The sequence below is a fragment of the Neoarius graeffei genome, chromosome 10, assembly GCF_027579695.1.
Source record: "Neoarius graeffei isolate fNeoGra1 chromosome 10, fNeoGra1.pri, whole genome shotgun sequence".
Lineage (NCBI taxonomy): Eukaryota > Metazoa > Chordata > Actinopteri > Siluriformes > Ariidae > Neoarius > Neoarius graeffei.
Window position 1 is genome coordinate 6,527,326 of NC_083578.1, and position 24,656 is coordinate 6,551,981.

General features: G+C 41.5%; 1 protein-coding gene across 1 annotated transcript in view; it reads right to left on the bottom strand.

Annotated features, from left to right (window-relative positions):
* Positions 1 to 24,656, bottom strand: part of si:dkeyp-14d3.1 (transmembrane protein 132C) — a 464,566-nt gene that overhangs the window by 49,527 nt on the left and 390,383 nt on the right. Inside the window, exon 5 of the mRNA XM_060931177.1 lies at positions 24,065 to 24,208. Coding sequence (XP_060787160.1) covers positions 24,065 to 24,208 — 144 coding nt within the window. The remainder of the gene's footprint in view (positions 1 to 24,064; positions 24,209 to 24,656) is intronic.

Below are 24,656 nucleotides of genomic sequence, written 5' to 3' on the forward strand. Positions count from 1 at the left end.
CCAGTGGAAATCTGTCCTTTGGTCTGATGAGTCCAAATTTGAGATTTTTGGTTCCAATCGCCATGTCTTTGTAAGACGCAGAAAAGGTGAGCGGATGATTCCCTACATGTGTGGTTCCGACAGTGAAGTATGGAGGAGGAAGTGTGATGGTATGGGGGTGCTTTGCTGGTGACACTGTTGTCGATTTATTCAAAATCGAAGGCACACTTAACCAGCATGGCTACCACAGCATTCTGCAGCGACATGCCATCCCATCTGGTTTGCGCTTAGTGGGTCCATCATTTGTCTTTCAACAGGACAATGACCCAAAACACACCTCTAGGCTATGTAAGGGCTATTTGACCAAGAAAGAGGGTGATGGAGTGCTTCGTCAGATGACGTGGCCTCCACAATCACCTGATCTAAACCCAATTGACATGGTTTGGGATGAGTTGGACCGCAGAGTGAAGGCAAAGCAGCCAGCGAGTGCGCAGCACCTCTGGGAACTCCTTCAAGACTGTTGGAAAACCATTTTGAGTGATTACTGTACCCAGTGGCGGATCCTGAATTTTTTTTCAGGGGGGGAAATTTTCCCCCGTTATGTCTACACGGACCGTAAATGTCCACAGGACTGAAGTAAATTGACCTAGGTAGCAAATCAATTGGCCGAACTTGTTTTTGCCTGGTAAATTCAGATATCAATATAGACAATATCTCTTCTCTCCACTAGGTGGCAACACTAAACAAGTTAAAGGTGGCAAACTAAGGTAGCCTAGTAAACTAGACCCACCCGCCTAGCGGCCAAAAATATTTTTGCCTACGAGTGGCAAATATTCACATTTAGTCTGGCTTGCCAGGCTAAAACTAAGGAAGATTCATTGTGAAGCCTTCAAAGCAAAACATTTGGCATCACAATCAATTAATATTACATTACTCATTTATTTTTTCTCATATTATTCCAGTATTCTATAAGAAGTAGACACAAATTCTTAATTATAAACATATTCTAATTTCTTCAATTCTAAAGAATGCAATTAAAGTGGCAGGATATAAATCCAAAACAAGTGTTTAAGTTTTGAAAAAGATGAAGAAAAGCAGAACCATCAAACAAACATGTGCAGCTTAATTATGTGGGTTTTTTTTAAATATGGAATTGCACCATTTTAACAACAAATAATAATTCTAAATAAATTCTGCAGTTTTTTTTTCCCAAGAATTCCTCCAGAAAGCCATGCCTTAAAAGGAAATTTAAAGTATTACAAGCATGTCAATGAACACAAAAGGCTTTAGTTATTTAGTTATATACACACAAGGTTACACAAGGTTTTGTAGTCAGTGCAACTTGGCTTAACAAGTTGGAAAAAAAGGTAAGGTGCTGCTGGCTCCAATGAACACATATACTGTACAATATATAAAAACTGAAAATATGCTTAATTTACACCAAGTCAGAGAGAACTTGAGGCTACTGAAATATTCCAAGCATGGCAATGTTAAACTGCCATTGGTAAAACAAAAACATGGCAATGTTAAACTGCCACTGGTAACACACACACACAGACAAAAACAACTTTTGCCTAGTAAATTCAAATATCAGATATCACTGTACCGTCTGCTGTGCTACTTCCAGGGTGGAAGAGAACGCAAGGGTAGCAAAAAAGAGCATTGACTACATCACAGCCAGCTAGCCAAGTTGCGTTTTCCAGCCCAAAATCATGTTCAAAACCCGCCAAAATGCACAATCTGGCAACACTTGCGCGGCACAACAGGCGTATGACGTAAGCACACTGCTTGTGCGAGCACATAAAACCCAATAGAAAATGCATTGGGAGCATGATTTTCGAAAAAAACGTACGTACCATTAGTGTCAATGGGAGATTTTGGGGCAAATCTGAACCTGACAGAAATCGCCCCAAAAGGGTGTGGCTACACCAGGCGCGACCTTAGCCTGATTGGACAATGACATTACTGTTGCCGTGGTAGTAGGAGTAGATAAAAAAAAAAATCTCCCTCCCTGTTTGGGAGTGCGTCGCCCAAATCGCCCCTATTAACGAGCCGCCAGTGACTGTACCTCATGAAGCTGACTGAGAGAATGTCAAGAGTGTGCAAAGCTGTAATCAAAGCAAAAGGTGCCGACTTTAAGAATCTAAAATTTAAAACATATTTTTGTTTGATTAACATTTTAAAGTTTACTAAATGATTCCTTACGTGTTGCCGCATAGTCTGGATGACTTCAGTATTCATTTACAATGTAGGAAAAAAAATTTAAAAAATAAAAACATCGAATTTGAAGGTGTTTCCAAACTTTTGACTGGTACTGTATACAGAGGTTTCAGTCACTGAAAACAGCTACTTTTGCAAACTCTGGGCAGAGTGGAGATTTCTGAAAACTCCATCTTCAGACACGCGTGTAAATCGGGAAAACGAAGCGACAGTGGGCGAGAGGGCGCGCGCGAATATAATGAGTCATAGGTGTGAATCTTTCACCGAATGCCAATTGTCCCGGTTCTTCATGAAATCGCACGCGCACGCACAAATTCATCAGGTTAACTTTCAAATAACTGTTCTTGTGCACTTGCGACACCGGAGCCACTTTCCTGAATTTTGAGCTTCGGAGTATTCGCTTCCACTGTTTTCCGACCTTTTGTGCTTAGTGAATGAGACACTTCATTACACTCCACTGACCGACTTCCAATTCCGGACTTTTTTGAAAATGTAAAATATAGGCCTACGAGATGATTTTTTGGGACTTAATTCGCGTTGGTCCTTCACTATTAACTTTTGAAACTGACGAGGCACTAAATACTGTGGAATTATTTTCTCCTTACTGTGAAGTTTGGCATCTTAAACAAGTATCAGGAAACCTTGCAGCCCGACTCTGCAGCCTCCAATGTTTAAGCGAACTGCTGAAACCATAATGTTTAAAGATTAAATCGTAGGCTAATCAAACCAAAGAAAAACACAGCCTTTCCAGAACGTTGTCTGCCGAAGCCTGTTTAACCTACAAAAGGCTTAATAGCATAGGTCTTGCTGCGGCTTCAACAGGGCTGTTTAGATTTTTTACCTGATCACCTTTCAATAGGCAAATATCATTATTATTATTATTATTACTACTATGACTACTACTACTACTACAATAGGCCTAGTATTAGTAGTAGGCAAGTAGTTGCCTAGTAGTAGGACAGCCAAATTGTTTCATCAGTGGAGCCGCCGTTAAAAGGGAACTGATGTGGAGCGCCGCGGCTCGCCTCGGGGTGAATCGCGTCCCGAGGCGCGGGGCTGGCCCACCCTGGCAGCGCTGATTCACTGGGGAGAGGGCAGAGGTCGCTGGCTGCCAAGTTTGAGGAGGCTAGGACCTCCCCTGGCCGAGTTACAAGTGTGCAAAGTCGGGCTGGAGCCACCGATAGAAACGAAACTCAAGCCGAGCACTGCGGCTCGCCGCCTACGCCGAGCCTCCCTGGGACTAGACAGTAGCGGAGGCTGTATTTATTTATTGATGCCTATCTAACGCAACAACTTATTCCTTTACATATACTCGAACATAGCACAAGAAAGGGTTCAACAACAGGCAATCACAGCAGCTTGGTGAAGTTCTAAATCACATCGGTGTCAGACCTATGGGCCTACCCCCCCCTTTTTTTTTCCTTCCTCGGATCTGCATCACTCTCATTATTGACCTTTAGCGCTCCCAGCTGACAGAAATCCATCGTAGCGACGGAAAACTTTAATCCATGCAGGTGACGTCACGAATCTGGCTCCAGACTCCCTTGGGATTTTTCCAGACGCGTTTTCTTATTTTATTTTTTTCTGCTGTAGACAGACGGCCTTGTGCAAAATTACCCTTCTGGATGAGTGTGTAAAGGGACGTACTTTCATATAAAAACCCACAAATTTGGTCCAGGATATGCAGCAAACTCATAACCTTCCGTACAGCCGCTCATAACAGCAAATTAAAAAAAAAATCCGTTTTCTCGGCCCTTGTCTAAAAATGATACACAAATGAAGCTCAGCTTCTTCTTTGACACTGCAAATGGCTTAGTCTTCAATTAAGAATTAAAATGCAGTTTCAGTTGAATAAATTAGCATTTTTGCATTCTGTTGAGCTTCTCCACTGTTTTTTTTTTTTTAAACAAATCAGGTCTGAATCCAAAGGCTGCTTTTTAAAATCCTATTGAACAAATCCATAATGAACGTTCTCATAAAATATCCCGCGTGTACTGTGTTTAGGAGACGCTCGTAATCGTTAATGTGCTTTCAAAGGCTATAGAATAGCAGAAACACACACACACACACACACAGCAGTGTGATTAGACTCTGGTTTAATATGATATAATCCCTCGCTGCATTTCTCTTTACACTCGTACAGTGATCAGGTCATTAGTGTCGGGGGCCAGAATTTAGTTGGAAGTTAGTTAGCCTTATAAATATTACAGTCACGCCGTTACCATAGCAACAAGACAAAAAGGAAAGTTTTATAGTTTAGACCAAACACACAGTTACTTTACTGCTCCTGCATTTCAAGATACACTTTATACACGGCTATAAAGGATCACGATCACATACACACAGAGGATGGCATGATATTATTTTGGGTCTTTTTTCTCATCTCATCTCATTATCTGTAGCTGCTTTATCCTTCTACAGGGTCGCAGGCAAGCTGGAGCCTATCCCAGCTGACTACGGGCGAAAGGCGGGGTACACCCTGGACAAGTCGCCAGGTCATCACAGGGCTGACACATAGACACAGACAACCATTCACACTCACATTCACACCTACGCTCAATTTAGAGTCACCAGTTAACCTAACCTGCATGTCTTTGGACTGTGGGGGAAACCGGAGCACCCGGAGGAAACCCACGCGGACACGGGGAGAACATGCAAACTCCGCACAGAAAGGCCCTCGCCGGCCACGGGGCTCGAACCCGGACCTTCTTGCTGGGAGGCGACAGCGCTAACCACTACACCACCGTGCCGCCCTGGTCTTTTTTCTTTTCAAAATATGTTTTTTGTCATTTTCAAACTGAAAGCTAGACACCTTTTCCATTTGGTTGCTGTGGATAAGTGGAGTCATTTTCTCAAAAGTGTTACAAAGTACACTGCCTGGCCAAAAAAAACAAACAAGCAAACAAACAAAAACACCCTCACACTCTAATATTTGCTTGGACGCCTTTTTCCTTGATGATGGTGCGTTTCCACTGTGGCATTGTCTCAGCACCCTTAGGCAACATCAAAACATTTATTTCCATCCAGAGCTTCATTCATTTTAACCAAGATCTTGTGCTGACTACAGGAGAGTCGACCCACTGCGTAAAGTCTTCTCCAGCATCCTAAAGGTTTCCAATGGGGTTAAGTTCAGGACTCTGTGGAGATTAATTTACGTATAAAATGATTCCTCGTGCTCCCTGAACCACTCTTTCACTATTTGAGCCCTATTTTATTCACATGCCATCAGGGAAGAAATAAATCCATTGGTGTGATTATAACCTGGTCATTCAGTACATTCAGGTCGTCAGCTGACTTCCTTTTATTGCCCCATAATGATGCTGAGCCTCGGCCTGACCAACTGAACCAACCCCAGATCATCACACTGCCTCCAGAGGCTTGGACAGTGGACGCTATGCATGATGGGGTATCAGTTCATGAGCTTCTCTTCTTACCCTGACACGCCCATCACTCAGGAATAGGGTCAATCTGGACTCATCAGACCATTCTCATGGCCTTTCTCCACCACTCCAAAGTCCAATCTTTATGCTCCTAAGCAAACCAAAGCCTTTTCTCCTGGTTAGTTTTACTAACGAGTGGTTTTCTTATGGACACACAACTGTTTAGTCCCAATTCTGTGAGTGTGGAAATGATCTTACTTTCACTATTAAACATAGCCGTGAGTTCTACTGTCAATTTTTTATGATTCGACTTCACCAGATGTTTACATTATATTACAGTAATGGCATTTAGCAGGTGCTCTTATCCAGAGCTACGTATAACATACCCGGAGCAGCCTGGAGGCCAATTGGGGGCTAGGCGCCTTGCTCAAGGGCACTTCAGCCATTCCTGCTGGTCCAGGGAATTGAACAGCAACCTTTTGGTCCCAAAGCTGCTTCTCTAACCATTAGCCCATGACTTCCCCAGTTTAAGTGATTTCTGATCATGATCAGTCAGTTTTTTTCTGATTACATTTCTTCCATGAACTTGATGGTTCATCTCTATCCTTCAGGTTCTAAACAATGTGTTGGACAGCTCTTAACCAAATTCCAGTCATTTCAGCTCAAATCTCATTAGTTGCATTCTTTACTTGACCCAGGCCAATACTTTGATCTTCTGAAACACAGGAAGATCTTTTCCATGATCACAGGATACATCTTCAACATGGTTGTTTAAGAAATGAGAAGCTACTCACTGCATCAGTTCAGGTTAAAAGAACTGCTGGCAGCTGAAACATTAATCATGGCAGTAATTATCCAGTCAAAAACTTTTAAATATTTGCTTATTTAACCCCACATGGCGACTTTTTTTTTTTGGCCAGGCAGCTTAAAAGAATTTTTGCAAATATAATACTAGTGCATCTCAAAAAATTAGAATATTGTGAAAAAGTTCAATATTTTCCATCAGTTATTTAAGAAAGTGAAAATGTTATATATTATAGACTCATTACACATAAACTAAAATGTTTCAAGCATTTTTCTATTTTAATTTTAATCAGTATGGCATACAGTACAAAAACATAAAAAAAACCCCATCTCAAAATATTAGAATATTTCATTTCGAGTTTGAGTAAAACAGTATGAACACAGTGTATCTCTCGGTCTAGTTCAGTACACACAACCACAATCATGGGGAAGACTGCTGACTTGACTGTTGTCCAGAAGATGATCACTGATGCCCTCCACAAGGAGGGTAAGCCACAAAAGGTCATTGCTGAAAAGGGTGGCTGGAAAAGGTGCACAAGCAACAGGGATGGCCGCAGTCTTGAGAGGATTGTCAAGAAAAAGTTGATTCAAGAACTTGGGAGAGCTTCACAAGGAGTGGACTGAGGCTGGTGTCAGTGTATCAAGACCCATCACGAACAGACATCTTCAAGAAAGGGGATACAACTTTCGCATTCCTAATATCAAGCTACTCCTGAGCCAGAGACAATGTCAGAAGTGTCTTATCTGGGCTAAGGAGAGAAAGAAATGGACTGTTGCTCAGTGGTCCAAAGTCCTCTTTTCAGATGAAAGTACATTTTGCATTTAATTTGGAAATCATGGTTCTAGAGTCTGGAGGAAGAGTGGAGAGGCACAGAATCCAAGGTGTTTGAAGCCCAGTGTGAAGTTTCCACAGTCTGTGATGATTTGGGGTGCCATGTCATCTGCTGGTGTTGGTCCACTGTATTTTATCAAGTCCAAAGTCAACACGGCCATCTACCTGGAGATTTTAGAGCACTTCATGCTTCCATCTGCTGACGAGCTTTTTGGAGATGCTGATTTCCTTTTCCAGCAGGACTTAGCACCTACCCACAGTGCCAAAACTACTACCAAATGGTTTGCTGACCATTATATTACTGTGTTTGATTGGCCAGCCAACTTGCCTGACCTGAACCCCATAGAGAATCTATGGGGTATTGTCAAGAGGAAGATGAGAAACACCTGACCCAAAAATACAGATACGCTGAAGGCCACTATCAAAGCAACCTGGGCTTCAATAACACCTCAGCAGTGCCACAGACTGATCACCTCCATGCCACACCGCATTGATACAGTAATTCATGGTAAAGGAGCCCCAACCAAGTATTGAGTGTATAAATGAATATACTTTTCAGAAGTTGGACATTTCTGTATTGTAAATCCTTTTTTTGATTGATCTTAGGGAATATTCTAATAATTTGAGATACCGGATTTCTGATTTTCATGAGCTATAAGCCATAATCATCAAAATTAAAACAAAAAAGGCTTTAAATATTTCACTTTACATGTAATGAATATAGAATATACAAAAGTTTACCTTTTTGAATTAAATTATGAAAAAAAGGAACTTTTTCATGGTATTCTAATTTTTTGAGATGCACTAGTATATAGATTTAGGCGCTGCCTAAAAGCGGAGCTCCCATCTGTTTCTGGGTTGTAGAATTTTCTTATATCATAGCCAGTCTCTTTTGTTTTAGCTTTTGATTTTGGACCCGGAAGTCAATTTTCCTTACAAGTGACGTCACACTTAACAGCTCTCATAGAATCATCTACCAGGTAGTTGTCAAAATAATTTTCTCGCTTTGTGATTGGTCGATAGTCTTTCTTTTTCACTTTCCCGTCTTCTAAGTTTTTCTTCTTCTGTTAAAATTCATTTTCTTTTTCCTTTGTTTTCCTCTGCCATCATTTCCAGATGTATAATTCCATATACTTTTAAACTGGAAGTTGTTATTATTTATTTCGGCCTGCGCGAGCGGAGCACCATACCTAAGAAAAAATGGTAAACCCATCGAGTCAACTAACCGGCCACTTGTTCCCGGCCGTTCGAAATTTACAAACGCTGACAAAGTTGGTTGTTTTTTGCAAACACTTTGCAATGATTTGCTAGCTTTGAATTCCCTGGTCTTAACTTGGACCAACACAGAACGACTATTCTCGATCCTTTTCGTCTGCAAACTTTTTGAAAGCAAAACTGGTCTTCCTGTGGTGGGACATGTACAAACCACAAAAAATCGACTCGATGGGTTTACCATTTTTTCTTAGGCATGGTGCTCCGCTGGAGCGCCGCTATTAGGCAACTTCTCTGAAGTTGACCTTGATAACCAGTTGTAGTTCTTAATAATAATATAAAATGAGGTCCGACCTACAGTAACAGCGGAGCTTCCGTTCAAATGAAAACAAACATGCAACAGATGATGGACTTTGATATGTTTCAATTTCAATTTTATCATGAGAAGATAAATTTCTCCAAACTCACATGTATATTATTCTTTTTATGACTATAAACTACAGTGTGCTTTAGGGATTTATAGCAAAGTGTGTTGAAAACAAAAGATAGACGATTCATGAAAACACGGAGTGGATTCACGTCAACTTGTCAGATCCCGAAGGATTTTAAAATTAACTTCATTATTTAGAATTAAATCCCTACAACTCTCAGGGGCGTCGTGGCTCAGGTGGATAAGGTGCCATACCATAAATCCGGGGACCTGGGTTCGATTCCGACCCGAGGTCATTTCCCGATCCCTTCCTGTCTCTACACTGTTCTATCCAAATAAAGGTGAAAAAAAAGCCCAAATTCCTACAACTCATCATTTCTATTCATTCGTTTTTTACCCATTTTCTTTCTCTTTCAGCTTGTGGCTTTTCTTGTGAAATATTTCTTCACCTTTCTCTCACTCTTTCACCGCTTCTTTCCTTTTCTTCCTCTGGCAAAACTCTCTCTCTCTTCCCGGGTTTCACTTCATCCTTCTCTCTTTGGTGAACTTGTTCTGACATCTTTGTAAAGTGTGAATTAAAGTGTGTAAAATGGTGATTATTGTGTTTGAGTTGTTCTCGGTGGAAAACCCCCATAAATATGAAATTATCTGCAGACAAAAATAAGTTCTGTAGGCACGCTCGTGCTTCAAGTTCCCACCAAAATCCAGAACACTCTGCTGTTACTGCTGAGGTTCCTGACAAAGAGCTGCTTTCAATAATGATCAATTTTTAAACAACATGCCACAATTTTTAAGCATGCACCGATACCGATACTGGCATCGGCATCGGCCCCGATACTCCACTAATATACTCATACTCGTACTTGTCAAACAGTTGCCGATACCATGAACCGATACCAGTGCCGATCCCATGCGCCGATACCAATGTTCCCCGCAGCGCTTTTTGTTCCATTCGAGAGAGAGAAAAAAAAAAACTGAAGCATTGTTGAGCTCAGGCTTGAGCATAATATGATAGGCTATACCATGCGCCGATAGTGTTCCGTGAAGCGCCTTTTGCCAGCCTCCGTTTGAGGAAAAAAAGCCTCTCCCAGGAAAAAAATTGTAAATCTCAAGCATTGAGTGTAGGCTAATTTCGTCAGAAGACAAAAAAAATTGTTCGACAACAACCCATTTTTCCATGACGAAGATGTGTTTGCGTAGTCATGAAACAGTGCCGTCACAACATCTTTCCCCAACACTGTCATTCTAAACATCTCTCCACACTCCACTCCCTTTCGCTGCCATACGCAGATAGGCCTACGCTAAGATCCCCAACGTTGTCCTTTTTTAATGTTGGCTATTTGCCTAGGTAAGGGTTTTGTAGGACAGGCTACTCACTAACAAACAAATGAAAATCGGATTTTTGTATAGGTGAATCCAACCGGCAGAGTTTTTAAGTACGAGTCCAACCGGGAGAGTTTAAGAGTGAAGAGTGAGAGCTTTAAGAAATGGCTGATTGAGTTTTCCAACTTATTTCAGTTGAGGGCAACGCTAAGACCAAGGAAACTGACGTCCCATCTACAGGTATGGAGCTCCACGAGCACGGGACGCGATGTTGCGAATGGACAGCAACAGCGTCTGCCTAACAAGTTCTGCGACTGAACAAGAGCGTGCTCGAGGCATTCAACTCTCCTGCAGCACACAGCAGGATGTGCGCACATGCACATGAGAGGAGGGGGGGGCATATTTTAGTCTGCATTACTGGCGATGGAAATTAAATAATACATCGTCGCCGGCCGCCACTGTTATCTTGTGCGCTCTCTGTGATGTTGCGATGGTCACTGCTCCTCCCTTTCACGCCCTTGTCTTGTTGCTAAATGTAATTGGAGTAGTTTAAGCGCACCACCAGAGCAACCCTTAAGTCAACCAAGACCGCAATGTTGCGGAAGGCCGATGATAGAGGGGGTAAGTGACCAGCGGAGTGAAATGATCACGCTGCATGTGGTAACTCACTGCTCTCTCCTCCCTTCATCAACAATCGGTCTTACATGTTGCAAGAGTGCAAGTCTTTCTTGACTTCGAAAGTTGGACATTGTAATCTAATCCAAATAAATAGCAGCCTTTTTCAGAAATTGCAGCAGCTAAATATTTAATTCTTTGTGTAGGCTATTTGCAATGAGTGTAGTTTTCTGGGAGTGAATGTTGCACGGGCGGCACGGTGGTGTAGTGGTTAGCGCTGTCGCCTCACAGCAAGAAGGTCCTGGGTTCGAGCCCCGTGGCCGGCGAGGGCCTTTCTGTGTGGAGTTTGCATGTTCTCCCCGTGTCCGCGTGGGTTTCCTCCGGGTGCTCCGGTTTCCCCCACAGTCCAAAGACATGCAGGTTAGGATAACTGGTGACTCTAAATTGACCGTAGGTGTGAATGTGAGTGTGAATGGTTGTCTGTGTCTATGTGTCGGCCCTGTGATGACCTGGTGACTTGTCCAGGGTGTACCCCGCCTTTCGCCCGTAGTCAGCTGGGATAGGCTCCAGCTTGCCTGCGACCCTGTAGAACAGGATAAAGCGGCTAGAGATAATGAATGAATGAATGAATGTTGCGTGACAATCAAGAGAGGTTGCACAGGGAAGCGCAGATAGCCTTGTAGTCCACGTTACACTGCCAGCAGACAGCGCCTCTTCATTTCACGGTAGCGCTTCTTTTGCCACATTGTTATGTAGGCCTAGTAGGCCTAGCGCAGCAGCGCTTAGGTTTTGCAACATTATTGTAACAATGTTGCAAAAGATAAGCGCTACCGTGAAGAGGCGCTGTCTGGCTGTGTGACGTGGACTCAAGGCTACTCTGCGCTTCTGGAGCAGCGGAGATTGTCAATGTGAACCCGTGTGCATGATCACTCCAGTTAGAAAACAACATTCACGGGAAATAGATAAAGTAGGCCTATTAAATATTCAAATGCTGCAATTTTTGAAAAATTATATTTTAATAACATCAACAGTATCGGTATCGGTAGTACTCGGTATCGGCAAGTACTGAAATGATAGTACTCATACTCGTATCGGTTTTCACAAATGTGGTATCGGTGCATCTCTAACAATTTTAAAATATAAAATGTTAAAATATACCCCCCCAACACCACCATCATGTATATTGGACAGTAGGCTAATGGGCCAAAAGAACCTGTTATTTCACAGTTTGTGACGCTGCCAACAATCAGCCAGATCAGAGGCAAGAGTATGGGCAAAATTTATGTGTTTTTTCTTTTTTCTTTTAAAATCTGGAAATATCGTAACCGACCAGCCTCCCCGTTTGAAAGACTACCAGCCGCCACTGATTTATACAAATAGGAGTCATTCAGGATTCAGCCATGTTTTTGCTCAGCGCTAGCAAGTTACAGGTTTTTAGCTTTCTCCTGAAATGTTTTCTTTTATTTCTTCTTCCTCAGGGTAGTAAAACTCGCTTTCGCTGTGAACACTGTCGTTATCGCTATCCATGCTGTAAAATTAATGCTGTTCTCCTGAGAAATGCTGGCAAAAATTTATAAGATTTCTGATAATCTTATAAATAAATCTTATAAAAAAAAGATAAATGTTGACAAAAAATGCTACTATGTTTGTTGTTGCTGTGATCGAGCGAGTCATCAGAGGTCCGTAACCGGGGTCCGTACTGTAGGATACGGACCCGCTCGCCAGCCAATCAGAGCGCAGGATTTGGACCGTGAAAAAAATAAATGTATATATTTAAGATGGTGTAAAGTTTTAAAATGAGTACATACATGTCAACCTTTGTCAATCAAACCTGTATAACCAAGCTCCAAAATCCGTATTTCCCTTATAAAATCCGTATAAGATGCAAATTAAAATAATTTACCTAAAATTTGAATGATAATTAACAATGATTGTGGCAGCGGGGACGTGGTCAAGCGCCGGTCTGTGACAGGAGGGCGGAGTCAGGGAAGGTAAGTGGCAGAATCACTACACCTGACGGCAATTAACCTGTGTTTGTGTGTCTTCCCAGTGACCGCGCCCTATTTAAGGAGGGAGAGCGAGGGCAGAGGGGAGCTTCCCTGGACGAGACGCTAGTGTGTGTGTCTCTCTGTATGTGCCGAAATATTGTTAGACTGAAAAGTGTGGCAATAAAGCCTTGTGTTACACCTGATCTCTGTCCTGCCGTCCTCTGTGCTCCACCCACACGTTCGAACTGGTTACAATGATATATCCCAGTTACTTTTTATTCAATATTAATAACAATAAACCTTCAGAATGAATACAAAGTATTTTTCCAGTCTCACCTGTGAAAGGTAATCCCATGTGATCTCGTTTGGACGGTAAACCTGTTGGTACAGTTAAACGCAGCACATGAATGAGGCATCTTTATTCTCGGCTACTGTCTAGACGCTATACCAGAGACGGCTGAAGGATCTCCACTTTGCCACATCCAATATGGCGGCGAGGATGACGCAGAAGGCGGCGTCTATGTTTATATGTCTATGACTTCACGGTTGGCGGGATTCTCGCAATGCGGTGTGCGCATGATCAAAAGTGGAACGAAGTCTCGCTACCACAAGATAACGCGCGATTTCATAAGACTCTTTACTGGCTGTCTGTGGTGTACAGTAAATGTTATGCGTTCTTTTATCATCGTGGGAATTGATTATAGCTCTAAATAAATATTGAAGTTTTTTTAAAGAATCCGTATAACTTTATGTATACGCCCGTATACGACGTTTATTGAATCAAATCCGTATAAAATACGGACATTCCGTATTGGTTGACATGTATGTGAGTATAATATTTAGTTTAGAGTTTGTGTAAATGTTAAAGTTTAAAATAAAGATTGAAAAGTTAGTTATTGTAATGTTTTAAAGTTTTAATGCTAAAGTTTAAAGTGGAAAAGAGGACATTAATAATTCACCACACCAGCGCTGGTGGTTTCATTAGCAGGGTTTTTTTTTGTGCTAAACGTGCGGCCTCGTGTTTTTCTCAGAGACCTTGGATGTCATGTCACCACATTCACCACCTGAGTTTCCTCCATCTTTCTGTCATAAACATGGAGCTGTGTATTAGCTGTAGTTATTACAGCGGGAATAAATCACTGTGGAGAGCAGCGAGACTCTAATCTGCTTCTGCTCAGGCTGATGTGGACTTCATTTCTCCCTGACTGAGTCCAAATCGTGCTTTAAATCAACTGCATGACTGATTCCAGCATGCACGCACGTGCACACACACACACACACACACACACACACACACACACACACACACACACACACACACACACACTTCATTCTCGTGCTCTCTTTCACTTGTAATTTGTAATCAGACCGTCTGCTGTGGCCCGAAAATCAGGTGCCAGTGCTCTGTTCACACACACATACACAGATAAATATGCACACACACACACACACACACACACACACACACACACACACACACACACAATCAGCAGAGCGTTATAATTGCAGTCTGGAAAGACAAACCTTTCTGTTTAAAGAAAAAAAGGACCAGATCGATTTAAAGAGCAGTTAGACCAAACCGGAGTGGAATTTGCCTCAGCAGGTCGCCTGATCCAATCCCTTCTGTGCGAGAAAACAACAATAAACTTTCACACTTACTTTTAATTATACTCTTGGCTTCCTTGCTAGCTAATGTTAGATTTTTTTTTTTTTTCACTGACCATCTCCTGTACGTTCCTAACCATATTCACCTGGTTTCCCTGCCGAATATTTTCTTTCTTTCTTTCTTTCTTTCTTTCTTTGCTGAAAACAACCTTATTAGAATGACGACAACGCACCATCACCTCACGTTAAACACGACCTGTGAAGCCGGTGATAAAACGAGTGGGAGTTGAATGGCGTTAAAATTAAGCATTAGTCAAATATTCGCTGTGATTAAAATTTGTCCGCAGTGTAAAGACAAAAGGAAACCCTATCACACCGGAGAGAACCTCCTCTGACTGAAAGGACTCGAACCACAATGAGAAGCGGTGCGTCATTGTATTCATCGATATTTTGAGACTGGGTGGCTCCACTGAAATATTCCACACTGATTGCAGTGTAACAATGAAATAAATATAAAAACGTCCAGACAAAAGACAACAAAGACACAGAAATATCAAAGGCATTTAGAACAGAAGTGTGAAAGAACAGCGTTCACGTGGATGGAGGACGTAATGAGCACTGACTGCTGGAGAAGATGTTTGGGAATATTGACTGAAAGAAAGCCATTACGCTTCCCGTCAGCCCAGACATCGAGCGGCAGCGTGCTGCGGGACTCTCGGCATACGGAGGTTTTAGTAATAGAACAACGAGCTGTAATCAAAGCCAACTACCAGCCTCTGTGTGGAGTTCAATGAGAGTGGAAACTATTCAGCGTGTTCTTTTGTTATGGGTGTGTTATTAAAGTCATTTTCTTAAAGTCCCGTTTAAGTGTGTCATTAGCAGGCGAGTGCAGTTTGGTCGTTCAGCAGCTCGAGTGCAGCTCATCACAGAAAATGTGTGAGGATTCGACGTGGAAACTTCCTGTGAGGGGAAAAGGGTCGACTGTGATCTTGCAGTGGCTCTGGACATCATGTTGTATTTGTTACCTTGATGACAGTGATGCTAACACTTTAGCCACTAGCTGTGTCGTCCCTGTACGACTCACTGTGGGGAGAGATGTCTAAATTTGATCTTGACGTTTAACAGTGCACTGTATGGTGTACGTTTAACAGATGGTGCACTGTATGGTGACTTATACGATGCTTTGTACTCCTCTGATCAGAGCTGATCAGTGTTTACCCGTCACTGTAGATTACTGAAAGCATGTTTAGCTAGCTAGAGGTACAGATTTGACATAGAATAAGAAGCTCCAGGTCACAGTTCCTGCCATAAATACAGCTCGAACCAATAAACAGCACTTCCTGCTACAATGTCACTGTAACCAATCAAATCATAAGTCCCACCCCCAACACCATTGTGTCCAAGCAAACCATAAGTCCCACCCCAATGCCACTGTAATCAATCAAACCATAAGTCCCACCCCAATATCACTGTAACCAATCAAACCATAAGTCCCACCCCCAATGCCACTGTAACCAATCAAATCATAAGTCCCACCCCAATGCCACTGTAATCAAACCATAAGTCACACCCCAATATCACTGTAACCAATCAAACCATAAGTCACACCCCCAATGTCACTGTGTTCAGTCAAACCATAAGTCCCACCTCCAATGCCACTGTAACCAATCAAACCATAAGTCACACCCCCAATGTCACTGTGTTCAGTCAAACCATAAGTCCCACCTCCAATGCCACTGTAACCAATCAAACCATAAGTCACACCCCCAATGTCACTGTGTTCAGTCAAACCATAAGTCACACCTCCAATGCCACTGTAACCAATCAAACCATAAGTCACACCCCCAATGTCACTGTGTTCAGTCAAACCATAAGTCCCACCTCCAATGCCACTGTAACCAATCAAACCATAAGTCACACCCCCAATGTCACTGTGTTCAGTCAAACCATAAGTCCCACCTCCAATGCCACTGTAACCAATCAAACCATAAGTCACACCCCCAATGTCACTGTGTTCAGTCAAACCATAAGTCCCACCTCCAATGCCACTGTAACCAATCAAACCATAAGTCACACCCCAATATCACTGTAACCAGTCAAACCATAAGTCCCACCCCAATGTCACTGTGTTCAGTCAAACCATAACTCCCACCCCCAATGCCACTGTGTCCAATCAAATCATAAGTCCCACCCCCAATTACACTGTAACCAATCAAACCATAAGTCCCACCCCCAATGCCACTGTAACCAATCAAACCATAAGTCCCACCCCCAATGCCACTGTCACCAATCAAACCATAAGTCCCACCCCAATGCCACTGTGTCCAATCAAACCATAAGTCCCACCCCCAATGCCACTGTAACCAAGCAAACCATAAGTCCCACCCCCAATGCCACTGTAACCAATCAAATCATAAGTTCCACCCACAATGCCACTGTAACCAATCAAATCATAAGTCCCACCATGGTTTGACTGAACACAGTGACATTGGGGGTGGGACATATGGTTTGATTGGTTACAGTGGTTTTGGGGGTGGGACTTTATGGTTTGACTGAACACAGTGACATTGGGGGTGGGACTTATGGTTTTATTGGTTACAGTCAAACCATAAGTTCCACCCACAATGCCACTGTAACCAATCAAAACACAAGTCCCACCCCCAATGCCACTGTAACCAATCAAACCATATGGCAAGTCCCACCCCCGATGCCACTGTAACCAATCAAACCATAAGTCCCACCCCCGATGTCACTGTGTTCAATCAAATCATAAGTCCCACCCCCAATGTCACTGTGTTCAATCAAACCATAAGTCCCACCCCCAATACCACTGTAACCAATTAGACTTCAGTTCTTTTTCTAAATACTACTGTAAAGAATAAACAGCAGTTTCTGCCCCAAATCCCAGTTCAACCAATAAGTCACAGCTCCCACTTCCAGTACCACTGTAACCAATCAGATTATCGGTCCCACCCACAATGCCAGTCCATAACAATCAAACCGTATGTCCCGCCCCCAATGTCACTATAACCAATCAGACCATAGTGTCCATCCCAAACCTCTGTGAACAACCGAAGCGGAGTTCCTTCCCCTGACCACCATAAATGATGGGATCACAGTTCCTGTCACATCTCAGCGCCGTTGTAACCAACAGCACTGCAGAAAACTCGCTTTGATTAAGACGTAACAATTTCAAGGAACAAACAAAAACTGTGTAATCATAACGGGCGCATGCCGTGTTCGAGCACATCCAATCCAGCCTGCACAAACGCTAATTCTGTGTGATTAGTTGTTTGTGAAAGTGGAAAGTCGTGCAGCAGTAATGCGCTGTATGAGGTCATGGTAAACAAAACGACATTTTATTCTCTCTGATGTACGTTCTGGAGGCCTGATAATGTCAGAGTGCAGAGACATTTTAATTTGCCTTGCTTATCTAATTATCATGCCATATTCATGTGAAACGGAGGGCAATTAAACAACACGGGTTTTATTTTCGGAAATGGTTTTAATTCCGCCGTGTTTCGTTATGAGTTTGAGTTTCGGCTCCACAGCTGCAGAACTGAGAGTGAAATCAGATTTCAGGGATGGCAGGGCATGTTTCGCTTTACCTCATGAAATGGCAATTACACTCCTCCAGTAAATCACTGAAGCCTGATGAGGTGGGATTTAATGCCCTCTGTCATGGCTAATTACAGTCACAGTCATTTCTAGATTTATTAGCGATTAATTTTTTACAGTGTAATGTATTATACAGAGTTTTAGATGGATTTATACCAGATTCAGTTAGTGTAGTGGAACTTCATAGTCCTCTCCTGTGTGTGTGTGTGTGTGTGTGTGTTCCTTCATGAAATGTCTGAGATTTATCCATTTTTCTTGCCGCTTTCCTTATATGGTCATCGTTTCCTGTTTTGTGAGTGTGTTGGCGTTGCTCCTACATTATTACGTCCTCTTTTGATTTTTTTCTTTAATGAGTTGTGTGTTTGTCTGTGATTCTCAGATTAACTGTAATAAGTTCTACAAGAGGAATATAATTATTAGATCAAGGAGGTGTGAGAGATTAAAAATAGTTGAAGGCAGATACGAAGGCTGAAAGGGTTGAAGTTTTCACGGCGTATAAAATTCCCTTTCTCTCTGCTCTATATAAAGCAGTATCGCCATCATCAACATCTTCAAATTATGAAATATCTCTCTTGACCAAATTTCAAACTGAAAGAAACGGCTATGCTTAATAGAACTGGTCCATTAACTGCCCTCTTTTGCATACATGAGCTCAATGATGCCTATGATTGGCTGGTGTTGCTGTGATTGACAAGGGAGGGATTATGCCCCACCCACTGTGAAAGCATGTACAATTAATTTTGCTTGATAGCAAATTTGGCTGTGACTTCATCAGGATTAGAACTTGCTTCCTCCTGACCAATGACTGTTTAAAAAAAAAATATATATATATTCATGGGCAGCATAATGTCTCTTAAAAATGTCTAGTGCCCCTGCTGGCTGGCTGCAGTATAACAGCCACGCCCACACCCATCTGTATGTGTTTTAAATCCTTGACTTGCAAGTGACATCAAAGCAAAATAGAAACCTGGATGTCGGCCATGTTGGTGGAGATACAAATGCGGGGTCAAGCAACATTCTATACAAAACAATCACACGTGCGTGACTCTCTTTGTTTTTCCACTGCTTTAAGCGTTCTTTTAGCTCTGCCATATCTTTGTGCTGTACTCGTGACCGTGGCACGTTCCGATTTTTTAGAATTCTGTCCGTGATTCAGAAAGAGGGTGAGGAAACTCCGAGGCTCAGTACGGAGAGGAGACGAGCGTGGCTGAACAACATCGGCAGGGCTGATCGAACAGAGGCGAAAACCAAAACAGCTCATGTTTGCAGTGATCATTTTGTCTCAGGTGAGATTCAAAAGCTTTCTCGATAATATCATGGAAGAATTTTATTTCGTGTTGCTAGAATTTTGCTATAAAATGAGCGTTCTCTTTTGTCGTGATTCACTCGGTCATTGTTATAATTTTAACACGTGTATTACCATTTCACTTCTAGGAGCGCCAGCAAAATTATACGACAGAAACAATCCAGACTGGGCGCCCACTCAGAACATGGGCTACGTTTCATCCAAGGTCGGACTCGATTCTTCGGCAGCCGAACCAGATAGAACGCGATATCTGGGCACTAGGGTGCATCAGTTGCCCTCACTTTCATAAAATCTGTAAAATTGTGTTTGGGTGTTCCTTTTCACCAATAAAGACATCCTGTAAAATTTTCTGACCATATTCAAAAGTCTAATGGTGGCACCATGAGGTTCGTTTTTTGCCAAAAAACGCTTATTTTATGTTTTCGCATAAGGTTTGAATCACAATGTTGGACTCCATTTATTGATTTCTTGTGACCCAGAGACAGAGCATTTTTTAAGGATTTTCCACTAGGAGACCAACTGGTCTGGGCAATACAATCCCAGGCCCCAGAGTCCATGCGGCTGCACCGCTGCGGCGTATTCTGTGATGCAAATTGCCGCATTACGAATCCTCGTTTCAGCCAGCATAATATCAACATAGTTAATGCAGTGCCAAGTTACCATAACTTCATCATAAGTATGGTAAAATACTAAAATTACACTATGAGTTTAAGTTATTGTTTTATCAACTTTCATAATATTATGTATTTTAAGAAACAGTGAAAAATAAGAAATAAGAAAATCTTCAATTTTATTGCTCAATGTGAACCATAGTATCAAATAACTGTATATTTATTCTATAATTTGGAAATTGGAACAGTCTTGACAACCCAACTTCAATATTTCTTAAACATTCCAATCTAAAGAAAACAGTCTTATGAATTTGGACCAGCAATTCAAGCACCTCCCATAATCCCATTTCAGTTTTACCTTTCAGCAGCAATCTAGCATAACTTGGTTTAAAATTTGGTCTCCCAGTGAAGCTGGTTTGGCATCGACTAGGAGACCAAATCTGGCCACTGGGAGACCATTTGGTCTCCCAGTAACTATGTTAAAAAAATGTTCTGCCGAGATCATGTTAAGAACCTTTGCAAGGGATTGAGAAGCATTAATGTGATTCATAATACATTTGTATTGTTTAAAAGTAGTTGAACAATGATTCAATGAACAGCTAAAACTCAAACTGTACTTGATGATATATTTAGAATATGTACTAAAAATGTGTATCTAAGATATTTGGTATACTCTATAAGGTGCCATAATGTTTCATGAAAAGTGATCGAAATTTTGTCATAAAAGTCATAAAATAGCAGCTTTTTCCATAACTTTGAGCTCCTGGTGCCACCATTAAACTTTTGAATTTTGTCAAAATATTTCACCCAGTGTGTTTTCTTACCAAAAGGAACATAAAAACAAAAATGCATCATGATCGGAGGAACTTTTCATTTTTAGGGGGTAACTGATGCACCCTACTGGGCACTCGATGGTCAGTCTAAGAAGTGTCTTATCGTCAGAAAAGTCTGACTTTTTAAAATAATATGGGTCAGAACCACACATACAGTGGTGCTTGAAAGTTTGTGAACCCTTTAGAATTTTCTATATTTCTGCATAAATATGACCGAGAACATCATCAGATTTTCACACAAGTCCTAAAAGTAGATAAAGAGAACCCAGTTAAAGAAATGAGACAAAAATATTATCCTTGGTCATTTATTTATTGAGGAAAATGATCCAATATTACATATCTGTGAGTGGCAAAAGTATGTGAACCTCTAGGATTATCAGTTAATTTGAAGGTGAAATTAGAGTCAGGTGTTTCCAGTCAATCAGTGGGATGACAATCAGGTGTGAGTGGGCACCCTGTTTTATTTAAAGAACAGGGATCTATCAAAGTCTGATCTTCAGAACACATGTTTGTGGAAGTGTATCATAGCACGAACAAAGGAGATTTCTGAGGACCTCAGAAAAAGCACTGTTGATGCTGATCAGGCTGGAAAAGGTTATAAAGCCATCTCTAAAGAGTTTGGACTCCACCAATCCACGGTCAGACAGATTGTGTACAAATGGAGGAAATTCAAGACCGTTGTTACCCTCCACAGGAGTGGTCGACCAACAAAGATCACTCCAAGAGCAAGGCTTGGAATAGTCAGTGAGGTCACAAAGGACCCCAGGGTAACTTCTAAGCAACTGAAGGCCTCTCTCACATTGGCTAATTTTAATATTCATGAGTCCACCATCAGGAGAACACTGAACAACAATGGTGTGCATGGCAGGGTTGCAAGGAGAAAGCCACTGCTCTCTAAAAAGAACATTGCTGCTCGTCTGCAGTTTGCTAAAGATCACATGGACAAGCCAGAAGGCTATTGGAAAAATGTTTTGTGGACAGATGAGACCAAACTAGAAATTTTTTATTTAAATGAGAAGCGTTATGTTTGGAGAAAGGAAAGCACTGCATTCCAGCATAAGAACCTTATCTCATCTATGAAACATGGTGTTGGTAGTATCATGGTTTGGGCCTGTTTTGCTGCATCTAGGCCAGGACGGCTTGCCATCATTGATGGAACAATGAATTCTGAATTATACCAGCGAATTCTAAAGGAAAATGTCAGGACATCTGTCCATGAACTGAATCTCAAGAGAAAGTGGGTCATGCAGCAAGACAACGACCCTAAGCACACAAGTCATTCTACCAAAGAATGGTTAAAGAAGAATAAAGTTAATGTTTTGGAATGGCCAAGTCAAAGTCCTGATCTTAATCCAATGGAAATGTTGTGGAAGGACCTGAAGCGAGCAGTTCATGTGAGGAAACCCACCAACATCCCAGAGTTGAAGCTGTTCTGTACGGAGGAACGGGCTAAAATTCCTCCAAGCCGGTGTGCAGGACTGATCAACAGTTACTGGAAACATTTAGTTGCAGTTATTGCTGCACAAGGGGGTCACACCAGATACTGAAAGCAAAGGTTCACATACTTTTGCCACTCACAGATATGTAATATTGGATCATTTTCCTCAATAAATAAATGACCAAGTATAATATTTTTGTCTCATTTGTTTAACTGGGTTCTCTTTATCTACTTTTAGGACTTGTGTGAAAATCTGATGATGTTTTAGGTCATATTTATGCAGAAATATAGAAAATTCTAAAGGGTTCACAAACTTTCAAGCACCACTGTATCTATCTTCTCTTTGTATCAAATCTTTGCTCGAGCGTTCAAATTGTGTTAATACTGAGTTAATCCAGCATTGTTTACGGACACGCTTTCAGCAGCTGCCGTCCAAGTTGCTTTGTTTATCCACCATCATGGCAGACGCTCATGACGTAGCACATACTGATCATATGGTTGCAAGTCATATATATATATATATATATATATATATATATATATATACACACACACACACACACACACACACACTACCGTTCAAAAGTTTGGGGTGACTTTGAAATTTCCTTATTTTTGAAAGAAAAGCACTGTTCTTTTCAATGAAGATCACTTTAAACTAATCAGAAATCCACTCTATACATTGCTAATGTGCTAAATGACTATTCTAGCTGCAAATGTCTGGTTTTTGGTGCAATATCTCCATAGGTGTATAGAGGCCCATTTCCAGCAACTCTCACTCCAGTGTTCTAATGGTACAATGTGTTTGCTCATTGCCTCAGAAGGCTAATGGATGATTAGAAAACCCTTGTACAATCATGTTAGCACAGCTGAAAACAGTTGAGCTCTTTAGAGAAGCTATAAAACTGACCTTCCTTTGAGCAGATTGAGTTTCTGGAGCATCACATTTGTGGGGTCGATTAAATGCTCAAAATGGCCAGAAAAATGTCTTGACTATATTTTCTATTCATTTTACAACTTATGGTGGGAAATAAAAGTGTGACTTTTCATGGGAAACACAAAATTGTCTGGGTGACCCCAAACTTTTGAACGGTAGCCACACCCATCTGCATGTGTTTCAGTGACAAAACACTATAGTCTATTTTCCTTCTGCTGATATATATATATATATATATATATATTTATTTATTTTCCCCTAAATTAGTTTTTAAAACATTATTCGACTATATCATAATACGGCATCTTTGTACTGACTTTGTTTTATTTTGCCTCAGTGTTCAGAACTTCAGAAGCCTGCAATCAAACTTAATTACACTGTGTGAGCGGACTGTGTCGGAAAGTTGATGGACATTTTGAGGAACTACTTTTCTTTGAATTGAGAAGCAAGAAAAGTGAAAAGCTGAGCCGGTGAAGTGAAAGTGAAGTTCCCAAAAAAGGAAAAAAAAAACCCTCTTGACTCATTTTCATGTTCAAATAAAACACACTGGATCATTTCCTTTTGTGAGCTGAATAATTTCTGATTGATGCTTCAAAAACATGAACATTTACTCACGTCTTTCACTGTTTACACAGAATGAAGATTTTTACTTCACTGGGTTTAAACTGACGTTTCATGTAAAGCCCTCAGTCACATGCCGTGTTTTACATTTCGTTTTAACGTCACACACCAAGGACTCGGGATTTATAGACGCTTTATGTTGAATAAATATGCATTTGTGCTACAGAAAGAGCTCTATAACACATTTTAATAAAAAAATAAAAAATTATTGAATGAAGAGCATTGTAAATCAGATTGATGGATCAGACAGGAGAGCATCGTTTAAAAAAGCTAAGCCCCTCCCCCGCTGTCTGTGGTTATGTACTCACTGACCTTGACCACGTCCTCGTCTGTAGATCGACACTGCACCGTGTTCGAGACATCAGTAATCATTCCATCCACTGCCACCGTCACCACCTTCACCGGCACGGCCACCGTCCTGCCGTTCAACACGGCCGTGTTCAGGATCTCCGTCTCCTGCACGAGACGTCAGGGAGAGCGTTTTACTCAAATGAAAAGTTTAACAGCCATGACTACATTGTTGTTGGTTTTTTTTTTAGAAATTACGCCAGAAATCTGGTTGAGACTCGGGTGTTCATGAGGACTTGGATCCTGTAGAATGAAACACAGATGTCGTGCAAGCATCAGCTTTTTACTTTCACGTGAGTGAGAGATATTTTACAGATTGCCCATGGAACAAAGAAAGACACTGACATGAACGCGAGTCCTTGTGTGATGTATTTACAGTATTCCTTTATTCGTCTTTAGTAAGTGCCTGGTCAGGGTCCAGATGGTTTAAATTAGGCGACTAGTTTGTTTATATTTTGGGAAATTCAGCAGACAGGACGTCGTAGCTCATCCGGCCTGCCATCAATACAACCATGGCAACTAAATTTTAACGATGTGAGAGAGGACCAACCTCCAC